Genomic DNA, 14,485 nt, shown 5'->3' on the forward strand with positions numbered 1-14,485 from the left:
GTTTTGGGAAGCAACTAATTTTTTGTAGAGCTACTGTTTCTTTGACATTTTGTATTTTGTTTGCTAGTTGACTAGATTTTAATAAAAGCAATAGTTTTCAAATTAATCAGATTAGAGTCAGACTTCAGAACAAAAACAATGGATCAAATGAATATTATCCGCACTAAATATGTCATTCTTAATGAGATTAGACTTTGAAATTTTGATAAAGTAGAACATGAGATACATAATATTTGGAGAGGCAGAGACCACAATTTGCCCTCCTAACTAACCATTTGAAGGGCACATATTATGATCCAGTGACATTATGATACCAACAAAAAGATGGCTATGATTTTTGAGGGGGAAAGGGAAGACAAACAGTTTGCTTTCTCACTCTTAAAACCTGCTAACTAGACCTGAAACTGCACCACCAAAATCCTGTTTTGCTCTTGAATTTTTGCATTCATCAGCAAATTCTAAGGAAAGAAATATGGAGGGACAATTTTTCGTAGATCAATTTTTATTTAGCTAGCTGCCACAAGTGTTTAGCATTGACATGTATTCAATGAGACTACAAAGCTCCTTCACAAAATTAAAATAATTGAGATTTGAAATGCAATATTTTTAATGCCAATTCCATACAATTCTGTTTTTCACATATTTGCAAGCATGAGCACTATGGTTTTTGTATAAAGGACAATTCTATTGCGAAAAACTCAAGGGTTATTCGATTTTTTATAATGATTAATCCTATTTAAAAAAAACCAAAGAACCATTGCTTTAAAGAATTAACTGAACACTTGTTCAATTTCTGAATTGACGCTGATTTAAGTTTTCATTGATGGGATGCTGCAAGACCTTCTCATAATCAATCTCACTTCAATATCAGGCAGACTTTTCTGTTTCATATGTAAACAATCTTCATCTGTAGCTGCCAAGTGAAGATCAAAGCGCAAAGAAACAGACTTTTTTCTTAAGTGAGGGTTATCCTTGAAGAAAGAGCCTTCCCACTCTTTAATCACTTCATCTACTTTTTCTGTCCTGAAACAATAAATAGATTATTATGTATAGGTATTCATGCAAAACATGTCCTCAGGCTAGGATTTCAAGACAAGTTTATACTCAGAAATATGTTTATTTTGGTGAAACAAAGAGGCTATATGAACATCTGTTCTATATTTATCTATCCTTCCATTTATCTCTATTTCTAACAAACAGGCTTGAAAGATTTCTGCTTTTGTTTTCTATGAAAGACATGTATTACAAGGCAATAGTGTTGCAACATATACTTTTTCTATTGTTTTCCTTAATAAGATATATAGTCTAGAAAGGCAGTCCTTAACTTAACAGCATTCATTTAGTGTCAATCTAAATTACAACAGTACTGAAAAAAGTGATTTATGACCTGTTCTCACACTTATAACAATTACAGCATCCCTATAGTAATTTGATCCAAATTTGGGCATTTGGCAATGGACATATATTTACAATGGCTGCAGCATCCTGGGGTCATGTGATTGCATTTACAACCTTTCCAGCCAGCTTCTGTCAAGCAATAGGAGAAACTACATTGGTGCAAGTCACTTAATGACTCCCTGCTTAGCAGTGGAAATTATGATCTCAGTTATGATCTTCAGTTGAGGAGTCCGTGAATTCTAGGCTACACCTACTTTGGGCATATTTTTATGAATTAGATATTATAACTATACATACATACACATATTTAACTTACTGTATTGTACTATGAGTGTCTGTGCTATCCTTTGCAATACCTCCATTTAAGACTGCTTGCTTTGACAATATTTCCACTTTTTCAATTTCATGTTTTTTTAGCTTGCTTGCTATGTAGATAAAAAAAATTCAAAATATATTAAAATATACAGTTTTATAAGATGCAGAAGAAATATTCTGTATTTCAGAATATGTACCAGGTTTATTTTCAGCATCTTTTAAATCATTTATATCAGGAAACCACACTTTTGAACATAAATCTGTCCCACAAGTACTGTGTATGCAATTTAGTTACTAAGCCTATATGTTAATATGACTTGTCTGCTCTGATTGCAATTTTGTAACTGTAGTGTTTTATAAGGGAGCATGATTGCTCAGCAGTTAAAGATGCTGAGCTTGTCAACCAGAAAGCAGACAGCCCGGGTTTGAGACCTGAGCGCCATACAACTGGGTGAGCTCCCGTTGCTGCCCCAGCTCCTGCCCACTTAGCAGTTTGAAAGCATGCAAATGCGAGTAGATAAATAGGTTCCACTTTGGTGGGAAAGTAGCAGGGTTCTGTGGGCCTTTGGCATATAGCCATGCTGGCCACATGACCATGGAAAATGTCTTCAGACAACACTGGCTCCCTCAGCCACGAAATTTAGATGAGCACCATGCACATGACTGGACAAGGAAACCTTTACCTTTATCAAGTGTTTTATAAGCGTTGTTAATGTTGGGTTATGCTGTATCTCACTCTTTCTCTTCCCAACTCTATTTCTAGTGGTACATTCCTCTTCTCCAATAGGCTAAACCTATTTACGGTGGTATGCATACATATTTATTAAGCACAAGGGTTTTTCATTTTTTCTTCACTAAAAAAGTGATTTATTGCCTGCTTGAAGAAATTTAACACTGATGAGAGAAACAGTCTACTCTAGCTCTTTGTCTAGTTTCATTTCTCTACTGTTAAGAAGATTTTGTCTAACATTAAAAAATCAGAATCTCTTACAGCTTGAAATGACTTTGCCAACTCTGATATTACAGAATATCCTTTGTGTGTAGAAATCCTATTGGAGGCAATATTTCCAGTTGAATTTAAATGAACTGAGTCCCATTTTAAGTCAAATTTGTATAAAATAGTGGATTCATTCATTTTCTAGTGTTAAATAAACTCACATGAAGGTAAAATAAATGCTATTCGGCTGGTAGTAGGTTTTCTGACATCTTTTGTTTCTTCGTGTTTTGAATAATGAAACCTGAAAAGAGAGGAAAAAGATAGAGAGTAAAATAGGAGTGTTATGTCTTCTGAGTACAATCTTGAATTCTGTGGGTTGTGTAGAGTGTCTATTAATGCTCAGTGTTCTTGTTGACTGTATAATACAATTTGCCTTTATTCAGGACAATGTCTGCATTCAGGACAATGTCTGCATCAATATCAGGTTTTATTGGTTTCTTTTCTAAGTATACTGTAGGTTTTGGGATGCTGCTGAGATACTCTCAACAGTCTACAAGTTGTTAGGGTTATTCACATGTATTACCTTGAATATAGATATCAGAGGGGAAAAATTGGGCAGAGAATGAGACTGGCAGAAACACAGAAAGGAAAAAGATGATATATACCTCTGATTTCAGATCTGTCCATCACTGAGTATACCCTCCAGTTGACTTTCTATGGCAGCGGTTCTCAACCTGTGGGGTCGAACGACCATTTCACGGGGGCCGCCAAACAACGCGATCCGCCATTTTTTTCCTCAGCCGGTGCAGGGGGCGGCACCGCGCATGTGCGCCGCACAGGGGGCGGCGCAGGGGGCGGTGCCGCGCCTGCGCACCGTGCAGGGGGCAGCGGCGCGCATGCGCGCCCCCTCCTTATGACTGGGGTCGCCAGTATAAAAAGATTGAGAACCACTGTTCTATAGGGTTATGGCCCTACATAGAAAACCAGTTCCTCATCCCTGCAAACAGTTCAGACATAATCTTTCTTATTGAACCATTCATGTTGAAGTTTATGGATAGTTCTTGATGTTTGAATTGGGAATCTAGTATCAGCACCTAATAACAGCTTTCTGGTTCTTCTGTTATGACATGCCAAGGAAAGAACTAATTCTCTAGACACAAAACTCAACATAATTGTATAATACGCTGTAATATGTTACCTCTGAACTTGATCAATTGATGGTTTCATAGTTTCAGTAAACTATGTTTGATATGAGAATGTACTTCCATGAATCTATTTCTTGAATCTACTTTTGTCCATGAATAAGAGATGATCCTAAACTTCCACTTTGATTGAATTGTATTATAGATACTAAAAGAGACATTCTTGGTTTTGTTTTATGACATTTTCTTAAGTTCCAAAGCAATGAGCAATGGCTATGGTTAGTACAAAGTTGAAAGTGACCACTTTTTAAACTCTTCATTCAGTGGAAAAGGGGGTGGGTGGGAAATGGATGAACTTGGAACATTGAACCCCCCCTTCCTGAGGTGAGTTCTGCATCCACCCTCCTGATTTTCCATAAGGATCTGAAGACCTGGCTCTGCCAGTTGGCCTGGGATCCCAGTGAGGTGCACCACTTTGGAGGTGGCTATTGGATTAGGAAGACCCCATCTGTTCCTTCTCATCCCCATCTTTCAGTTGTGAATTATCATTATGTTACTTATTGTTTGTTTTAATGTTTATCAGTTTTTAATGTTTATACGTTGCCCAGGGTCACCTCTAAGGCAAGATAGACAACTCACAAATCAAATAAATAAATACAAATAAATAAATAGCTTGAAGTTCTTGCAGACATTTTCTTTTAATAACTAATCATGTTTTTTCTTTAATACTCTGGAAGATAAACTATGCCATGCTAAAAGAACACACTATGGTATGTTGTTTCAATTTTTAGCGTGGTTCTACTTTATTATCTCATAAAGTAACAGAACACAAAAAAGGAGGAAAAAGAACAATTTGGGTTTCTTCCTAACCTCAAAAACATGTTTGAATACTGATTATAGCATACAATCTAAATCTAAGCCTCTCCAGTTCCCAATCAACTGTTTTCTAATTGTCTAACTGTTCTTTTTCTTCCCACATGGGTATTATTGGGAGCAACTGATAGCATGCCATGATATTATAATAAAAATTATGTACATTAATAATTCATATAGTATGTTTACTATATGGATGGCATGCATATTTAATTTATGATAAAAAGGTGGATCAGGTTTTTAAATCCCATATTTTAAGAAGTGCTTTATTGCATGTCTGGAAGAAGTATTATTATACGTTAAATTATAAAACACCAATTTGGGGGATTCCTGGACACGCGATAGAGGGGGTATCTAGGGGTGTGAATTTGGATAGGATTTCTTATAAGGAATTACTTAGATTGGTAGGGAATGATTGGCATTAAAATTGTTAGCTGAGTTAAAGCAAGAAAATATTGTACAGTCTTGGTTTCAGTATAATCAATTGTTGGTTAGGTGGAAGTTAGATCAAAAGGTTGATATTACTTTAATGGACGAGAATTTGGTAAAACAGATTAAAGATCAAAACCGAGCGCATATAAAGAGAATTTATAATGTTTTAATAGAAATGGATTTGGAAATGGAATTAGTTAAAGATTGTATGGTAAAGTGGGCTCAAAATATTCAAAAACCGATTCCATTGGATACATGGGAGGTAATTTGGGTTAGAAATGTAAAATTTACCCAGGCACAAAATTTAAGAGAAAATTTTTATAAAATGTTTTATAGATGGCATCTGGATCCTAAAAAGTTGTCTTGTATGTATCCTAATTTACAGCCCAAATATTGGAGATGTGGTAAGTTGGATGCCATTTATTTTCATATATGGTGGACTTGTAGAAATATAAAAGCCTTTTGGATTAAGATTTGGTGGAACATTCAACAGATTTTCAAGAGAAAGATAAAGTTTACCCCACAATTATCTTTATTGGGTGTTATTATAGATTGTGATATTAAAGAAATTAATTTGATGTTGAATTTGATAACAGTTGCAAGGTTACTAATAGGACAATATTGGAAGAAGGATTGCTTGCCTACTATAGAAGAATGGATGCTTAAAGTGTCAAATTTAGCAGAAATGGCTAAGATCTCTGCTTACTTGAAGGATCACTCACAAGAAAGATATATTTCAGTTTGGAGAAGATGGATAAATTATATTTAGAATAAATATGGGACTAAAAAGTTTCATTTAGCGTATGAGTGAATTTTAGAGTATTATTATGATATTATTATTAGTATTAGTATTAGTATTGTTTAACAATTTGGAGATTGTATTGTTTAATAATTAGGATATTAATTTGTTTATGTTTTCATTATTATTATGTTTATTTTTAATTTGTTTATATTTATGCTAAAGGGGAGTTAAAGTGCATTATGGACTTGGTTATTTATATAGTTGGTTAATGTTAGTTAGATTATGATTATCATATTTGTAACCCTGTACTCAGCTCTGGGAAGTTGGGGAGGGAGGGGGGGTCTTGGGTGGGTTATATTGTAATTTTTATAAAACTTTTTAATAAAAATAATAATAATTCATATAGTATGTATGATGCTATGACACATGTGATATCCTCATAGCTTATACCAGGTGCTGATGTCCAACAATTAATTTTTTTATTAATTAATTAAATTTATATACAGGTAGTCCTCAACTTTCAACAATTTGTTTAATGACCATTCGAAGTTACAATAGCATGAAAAAAGTGACTCATGACCATTTTTCACACTTATGATCATTGCAGCATCTCCATGGTGATGTGATCAAAATGTAGACACTTGACTCATATTTATGAGGGGCCCAAGGTTGCAAAATGGGGCAAAACTCAAGAACTATCTTGCTTAGCAATGGAAATTGCAGTTTTAAGTCGAGGATTATCTGTAGCTGCCCATATCAATACCTGACTCTGGGTAGCTATATAAATTTGATTAATAAATAAATGTTAATAAATAAACATTTCAAATCATCTCGCCCATCTCAGGGTTCAACGCTCCCAGAAATTCTATTCCAATCAAAAATTTTCTCAATTCATTATTAGGCAATAAGATATTTTTGTTCATTTCACTGATCTGATTCTTATGCAACAGAAAGGCATAATGTGGTTGACTTGATTTTGCCTTGATATACATGAACTCTCTCATTCTGGGTTAGTTTTATGTATGAATCCAAGCTACTGTAGTTCTACAAATCATAACATCAAATGAATCCTAGTGTTGAATGCATCCTTGAATCATAGTGCAATTATGATTGCTTAGAGAGGACAGTCATAGAGGGCTGTAAAGCACTGTGAAGTGGTTTATACTTATATACCACTTCACAGTGCTTTACAGTTCCTCTCTAAGCAGTTTTACAGAATTAGCATGTTGCCCCCAACAATCTGGATCCTAATTTTACTGACCTTGGAAGGATGGAAGGCTGAGTCAACCTTGAGCTAGTGGGAATCAAACTCCTGGAGTGAGCAGTGAGTTAGACTGCAGTACTGCATTTTAACCACTGCACCACCATGGCTCTTTGCAACTAATGCAATGTAAACAACCTCAGTCACTTTAAGAACTTTGATTTAGGCAGAGGTACCTTTTCTCTTCCTTCTCCAGCAGACTACGATAGGTAGCTATTTCCTGCTCAAGTCTCATCTTGGAATTCAATAATATTTCATGTTGCTGGAGCTGTTTTTCGATGTCCTGCCGCACTTCTTGGAGTTCCTTCTCCAGATCTTCAATCTCTGTTTCTAAGTGCTTGAGCTGTGTTTGGTATCGTAGTTCTGTGGCCCGTAGCGAATTCTCCAACCCCCTTTCCTATTATATGAAGTTTCTGATTAAAATGCCAAGGTGCACTTCCAAACAAAACCATTTAAAAACAATTAGCAACAACTTATTTTCAGAAAATTCCAAATCTAAAATTGATTTTTTAAAATAAAATTTCTATTAAATATAATGCAATCTGTATTTAATCAGTGTCTTACCTCATAAACCATATAAAACAATTGACTTGTACAATTGACTAGAAGAATATGCTTGTATCAGAGTTAAGCATTTTATTTCCTCGATGTGACCCCCATGAGATCAGGTAGGCAAGAGGAAGTCAGGGGACTTATACAAGTGATCTGAGGAAAAATTTCTGAAATTTATTTTCTCCAACTTCCTGACTACATTTTTGAATCATGTAGTTCTGGTAAAATTTTTCAAAATATCATTGATTGTTGTTGGTTTTTTTTTTAGATTGTGATAGTCCTGGTTAAAATTTCTGGTTAACATAAATATATGTATTATATTTATTTAAATTATTTTTATCATACATATTTGATCTCAAGTGTTCCCAGAGTGGTTTTCATTTGCATAAAATGCCTAAAAAAGATTAAAAACAGGAGCAAATTTATATATTGTTAAAAATGCCTTTCCAAAACAACAACAACAAAAAACCCCACCAACAAATTAACTGATACAGTGAATCAGAATATTTGGTAGTATCCTACAACTGTGAAAGTTTATAAAAAAACATGAGAGATGTGCAGGCAGTCTTTAGCAAGAAAACAATAGTATCTCTGTTAACAATTTTGGAGTTTAATATAGTTGTGAATTATACAGAATGAGGGAAGACTGCATAGAAATATATAATTATGTGGTAGCAAATATAAGCTTATGAAAGATGACCTGGCTGGAAAATATAGGTTGGATGGATTCCCTTCTGTCTTTAGAGAGGGTGAAATCTTCGGAACAATTTGGAAAGAGTCAGTAGAGGGTTCAGTTGTCTCAGGTTTAGAGTGCAGTAGAGCAGGGCTTTTCAACCTTTTAACCGATTGTACCACTTTTAGAATATTGCAATAATCAAGTACCACCAGTCGCCTAGCAAGGTGTCAAAAACTTGATGACCCCCCCCAAAAAACCCAGGAAAAAGTGATAAAGTACAGGCAGTCCTCTCTCACTCCCTTTAATATCATCTCTTCCCTCACCCCCTTTAATATCATCTCTTCCCCCATTCCTTTTCATATCATCTCTTCCCTCACCCCCTTTAATAACATCTCTTCCCTCACCCCCTTTAATATCATCTCTTTTCTCCCCTTCAGCAGGACCCAGGCAGGCAATCCCTCTCGCAGCTCCAGCTGTATCACTGCCTGAAGACTGCGCAAGGCTGCCTGCCATCCCCAATCAGCTGGAGCTACACACGCTGGTCGTAGGCTTTTACCCAGCTCACTTGCTTGTGCTTCACCTGAAAACATGCTGCTTGCTAAGTGAAGCCCCAGGATCAGCGCCGGGCTACAGATGATCTGTGCTTCTGGGTGGCTCAGCAGAAGCGCAGCTCAACTGTAGCTGTGCTCCTAGGCTCCTGCCCAGCTTACTTGCTTGCTAACTCAATGTTTGCCTGAAAATACGTGCTTGCTAAACATGCTACTAACTAATTCAACCAACTCAACCTTCGCCTGAAAACACATGCTTGCTAAACCTGCCACTCACTAACTCAACCTTCGCCTGAAAGCACGTGTTTGCTAAACACGCCGTTCGTTTGCTTGCCCTTCCCCCAAAAACATGCCACTTGCTCATTCACCCGTCCTCTGAAAACAGGCTGCTCTCTCACTGTTCCTTCGAAAACAGGCCGCTTGCTCCTCACTGCTTCAGTAAGAAAAGTGTCTTCTTGGTCTGCCCCTTTTATACCTTCTCTCTGCCCTCCTCTTTCCTTTCTCTTCCGGGTGTACCAGAAGTTCCAATTACTATGTCGCCATGTGGCAGATCCTGGGGATTCTGCCAAGCTCTGCAGCTCCAGCTGATCTCCTCCAGGTTTGTGCAGCTCCACTTTAACTGGTTCCCTCCCCCACTACGATTAGCTAGGGCTCGCATACCACCAGCCAGGTGCTAAAGTACCACTGGTGGTACGTGTACCATGGGTTGAAAAGCCCTGCAAGTAGAGCATTCATGATATAAATCTGGCTTATTCGGTGTTAAGCTATATTGGTGTGCTAGTCTGGAGAATCTTTGGCTTTACTTTTAATGTTAGTAGAAGATATTGAAATTGAAAGCATATTGTCAGAGTAAAGAAAGGGCTTCTCAGCTATACCATTAATTAATTTCTTAACTTCATTTTTTAAAAAATAGTCTAGTTCTTGCAATGGATTATCCCTGTTACAAGTATTAGAACAAAACATAATCAATTTTTCAGATAAATTTTCTAAATTATAAAACATCATAAAAGGACATTTTTTAAAAAATTACTTTTTGTTATATTTATTTTTTTCTCATAAGATTTTTATTTAATGAAGAAAATGTTTTATGAATATTTTATGAAGAAATACTATACTTTGCTCTCACCTGCAATATAAAGTAACAGTCTAATACTTCTGATACTTCTCAATATCAGTTTTCTGAAGAAAAAAGTAGCTAAGAACTCTTAAACTAAAATGTCTATATTTTTAATAATTCCCTCCCCCATGAGACCTATTCATGAATTAATTTAAATTCCCCCATAAAACTTTAATATGGAAGGACATTTTTGTCTCCTTATTTTAAATCTGCAAAGAACAGTACATTGTTCTTCTTGTTAGAAGGGGTAATAAAGATGGTTTAAACCTGTGAGTTAACAGAGGAACAAATGCTTTCTTTCTGGAAACAATTTTAGAGTAGCTCTTTGCTCACACTTACCATGGCATGAAGAGAGTCTATTTCGGTTTGCATATGATGCCACTGGCGTCTAGCTTCATTTAGCTCTGCCCTTGCTGCCTTTAAGATTTCCTCATCTTTGTTCATTCTTGCAGTTGTGACTTTTTCTAGCTGCAGGGAATGTTTATAATGCTAGGTCATCAACATTGTCAGAAATAATGAAAATTAAAACTTTGCTTGTGTGTGTGAAGCCTCAACTTTCTGAAACAAATAATCATTCATTTGTTCCCTTTGTAATGTTGCTTGGCCTTGCAACTGAAGCAAAGTAAATGTTGAATTTCAATCAAAATACAGTGCTTGTCAAAACAGTAATGTAAACATATTTCTGAACGCTAAACATGATTTTAGTATAATAACTTCCAAAATATGGTTGAACATTGTAAGATTTGCAGTCCAACACATATGAATGCCACCAGATTGGGGAAGACTTCTGCAGGATATAGCCCTTAAGTTATGACTGCAATAGAGCCTGCCCATCATGGTGTATGTCATGATAGTTGTAAATCAAATCACCCATGTGACCAACTCAATTTTATGACCTTTTTGGCAGTTTTTATTAAATGAATGCCACAGTTTTTAAGCAAATCAATGGTTTACTATGGCCTGTCTTGCCAACAGCCAGAAGTAAATTCCAGTATTTGTCAAAATTGTCATAAAATAAAATCATGTGACCATGAAATGCTGCAAAATGCCATAAATGTAGTTGCCAAATGCAGTCACCTGACCACTCAGGGAAGTCTGTTGTAACTTTGAATGGTTGTTAAGCAATCAGGCATAAATTGAGGACTACTTATAGTTGGTTTATTTATGATTTCTTTTGCTTGCCTTAAAATGGTTACAGGTTACAAGTATTTTTAAAGAAATACAAAATGGCAGAAGTATTGCCAGCTTGCTGAGTCTGAAATTTCAGTAATCCTACACAGGGTCTCTGTTATGTCCTGAGCCTGCTGAGTCATTCAGCAGGTGCAAGAGGTTGCAGAGAGGCCCGGACAGACACATGAATGCCCGGGACCAGACAGGCTGTTTCCCACCTTATGCACATGCACAAGGCGGGAGAAATGCCTTGCATTGATTGGCTGATGCTGTCCCTGCAAAGGGGTATAAGAGCAATTTGCGCCATTTTGTGTTTGATTCTATTGTGAATGGAATAAAAACAAGGCTGTTACTCCTGCTTGTCTTAATGCCTTTTACTTGGAAACAGAACACTGGCGATGAGGATGGGATGTGCTGCAAGGGGAACAACGAAAGAAGATAGGCTGACTCACCAAGAGAGGCCTGAAGCGTGGGGAAGTTCGGCGTCTGAAGATCGCAACTCTGCCTACCAGTATGAGAACGCTGGAGGAATGCTCGGCAAAAGGGACCCCTTCTCAAACCTTGCAACATGAAGCGTTGATGAGATTACCGGGCAGTAACGATGTCCAAACTAGGCCGTCTCTCTGAATTTGACACAGCTCATCTGGAATGCTGGAGCTCTTATGTGGCCCGGGTGGAGAACTACTTTAGGGTAAACCAAATCCGAGAAGATGGTCTTAAAGCTGCTACGCTCCTGTATATCTGTGGGCAAGAGACTTTAGATATTGTAGAGAATCTGGTCGCCCCAGCACCACTTGAATTAATTGCTTATACTGAGCTGAAAAGAAGCTTAGAGAACATTTTGAATCGAAGGTTTCGGTGATTGCATGGCGACATGCGTTCGAGTAGAGGGACCAGAGGCCTGGTGAGTCTGCGGATTTTATTGCTGCGTTACGACAAGCAACTAGGCCATGCGAATTCAAGGACCTAGAAGAGAGACTTCGGGATTGTTTAATTAGTGGACTGAGAAGTTGTGAGTTGCAGCAGAAGATCTTCGCAAAGGAAGACGTCTCATTCTAGAGAAATTTCAGCCAAAGAAGTGGCGAGTGGAACTGTGAAGGCCTTGCGCCTCGCCAAGATCCCTCCAACGTCAATCTCCATCCATCAAGTGGTCGCTCTTGAAAAATCTGAACAGGATCCAGAGGTGGAGGTGGACCGACTACAACAGCCAGCGGAGAGGAGACCTGAAGAGCACAGAGATAAAGCAACCTCATTCCCTCAGTGTTACGGATGTGGAGGACGCCACAAGTGCTCCGATTGCCAGTTCTGCTCTGCCAGTTGTCGGTCATGTGGTAGGCAAGGCCACATTGTCTCAGTCTGTTTGGATCGCCAGAAGGACCGGTCTTCGGAAAAATTGCTTCAGAAAGGTACCAGGGTCCCCAGCCAAAACAGGGTGGGTTTTTGCACGTCCCGTAGGAGCATTTTAAAAACGGGCCCATAGGCCGCTCAGGAAGAAGCTTCACATTGACGTGAAGTTGCAAGGGGTTCCCTTATCGATGGAGTTGGACACAGGGTCCGCTTTATCGATCATTTCCCAAGACACTTTCAATAAGATTTGCTGTAGAAGCGGCCTACGAGTTAAACTCAGGCCTTCGAATTTAATTCTTACTGACTTCCAGAATTCCAGTGTCAGCGTGAAGGGAGAGGCCATGCTCAAGGTGCAGCGTAGGAAGTCTGAAGGGTTGCTAGATGTGGTGCTGGTTGGGGGTGATCGCACGAGTCTTATAGGACTTGATTGGTTCGAGGCTCTTGAAATCCAAGTGACTGGACTTCACAGTTTGCAAACAACAGGCCTTGGAGACGTTTGCAAGGAGTTTGCTGATGTGTTCAGTTCAGAGCTTGGCTCGTACAAGGGGCATCCCATTGCTTTATGACCCAGCCATCACACCCATTGGGATTAAGCCCAGACGGGTGCCCTTCGCGTTGAAGAATAAGATTAATGCAGAGCTGGACAAGCTGCTCCAGCAGGGCATCTTAGAGCCCATAGACAGCAGTCCTTGGGAAACCCCAATAATAATGCCACTGAAGGCAAATGGGGAAGTCCGAATTTGTGCGGACTATAAGTGTACATTTAACAAAGCCTTGCAGCAGAACTCGTACCCGGTGCCCATGGTGAGCCACATTCTAGCTTCCCTCAAGGGAGGCCGTGTTTTTGCTAAATTTGACTTGGCTCAGACCTATCAACAATTACCAGTTGATGAGGCAATGGCTGAGGCCCAAACAATTGTAATGCACAGGGGAGCATTTAAAGTTAAAAGGCTGCAGTTTGGGGTTAATGTAGCCCCTGGCATTTTCCAGAGTGTGATGGAGCGAATGCTCCGCAATATTCCAGGTGTTTGCCTGTACTTTGATGATGTCCTCATCGCTGGGAAATCATCTGACAATCTGGCTAAAAGGCTTAGAGCTGTCTTGCTGCGTTTCCGCCAAGTGGGGCTGAAACTAAAGCAAGACAAATGTAAAATTGGAGTCACTTCCACAGAGTTTCTGGGGTTCCGTATTGATGCTGAAGGCATCCATCTTGCTGAGTCTAAGCTTAAAGCAGGCCCCAAGTCCCAAGTCCAAAAGCGAACTTTAGGCTTTTCTAGACTGTTCAATTTTTACCATTCATTCCTCCCTCACAAGGCTGCAGTGGCTGAGCCGTTACACTGTCTCTTGGATAAACAGGCTCCATGGCTGTGGACAAAAGTCCATAAAAGGAGTTTTGCAGAGATCAAGGTCTTGCTATCCTCAAATGCGGTTCTAGCCCATTTCAATGAGCAATTATCTGTATGCATAGCCTGTGATGCATGCCCTTATGGGATTGGAGCTGTGTTGAGTCACTTGAAGGCTGATGGGACACAAGTCCCTGTAGCCTACTATTCTAGGACCCTATCATCTGCTGAACATAATTACGCACAGATAAATAGGGAAGCCTTGGCCATAGTGGCTGGAATAAAAAAGTTCCATGACTTTTTATATGGCCGTCATTTCACGGTCTTTACAGACCATAAGCCACTGCTGGGGTTGTTTACAACCAACAAGCAAACCCCACACATTATCTAGAATGCTGAGATGGTCAATTGTCTTGTCTGCATATGACTACACACTGGTTCACAAACTGGGCAAAGAAATGGGCCATGCAGAGTCAGACCCTGCTCCAGCTTACCACATATTTCCATTCAGGAATTACCTGAGTCTCCCCTCAATGCTAGGGACGTGAATGCTGAAATAGCCACTGATCACACGCTTACACGTGTGCTGACATGGGTGCTGTCATGATGGCCTGACACGTGTCCTGGCATAG

At 38.6% G+C, this 14,485-nt stretch overlaps 1 protein-coding gene across 5 annotated transcripts in view; it reads right to left on the minus strand.

Annotated features, from left to right (window-relative positions):
• Window positions 1-494: 494 nt before the first annotated feature.
• KRT222 (keratin 222) overlaps window positions 495-14,485 on the minus strand; it is a 29,551-nt gene continuing 15,560 nt past the window's right edge. For 3 of the 5 annotated variants that reach the window (XM_039353994.1, XM_039353996.1, XM_039353995.1), the window contains exons 2-6: window positions 10,333-10,461; window positions 7,277-7,497; window positions 2,872-2,951; window positions 1,715-1,823; window positions 495-1,023 (exon numbers count right to left, since the gene is read on the minus strand). In XM_039353994.1, coding sequence (XP_039209928.1) covers window positions 810-1,023; window positions 1,715-1,823; window positions 2,872-2,951; window positions 7,277-7,497; window positions 10,333-10,461 — 753 coding nt within the window. In that variant the 3' untranslated portion in view covers window positions 495-809. Of the gene's footprint in view, window positions 1,024-1,714; window positions 1,824-2,871; window positions 2,952-7,276; window positions 7,498-10,332; window positions 10,462-11,615; window positions 11,905-14,485 lie in introns of all 5 variants that reach the window. The other 2 variants (XM_039353997.1, XM_039353998.1) reach the window with 1 other exon arrangement.

This window comes from Crotalus tigris, unplaced genomic scaffold, assembly GCF_016545835.1.
Source record: "Crotalus tigris isolate CLP2741 ecotype Arizona unplaced genomic scaffold, ASM1654583v1 scf7180000018544.1747854, whole genome shotgun sequence".
In the NCBI taxonomy this organism is placed as follows: Eukaryota; Metazoa; Chordata; class Lepidosauria; order Squamata; family Viperidae; genus Crotalus; species Crotalus tigris.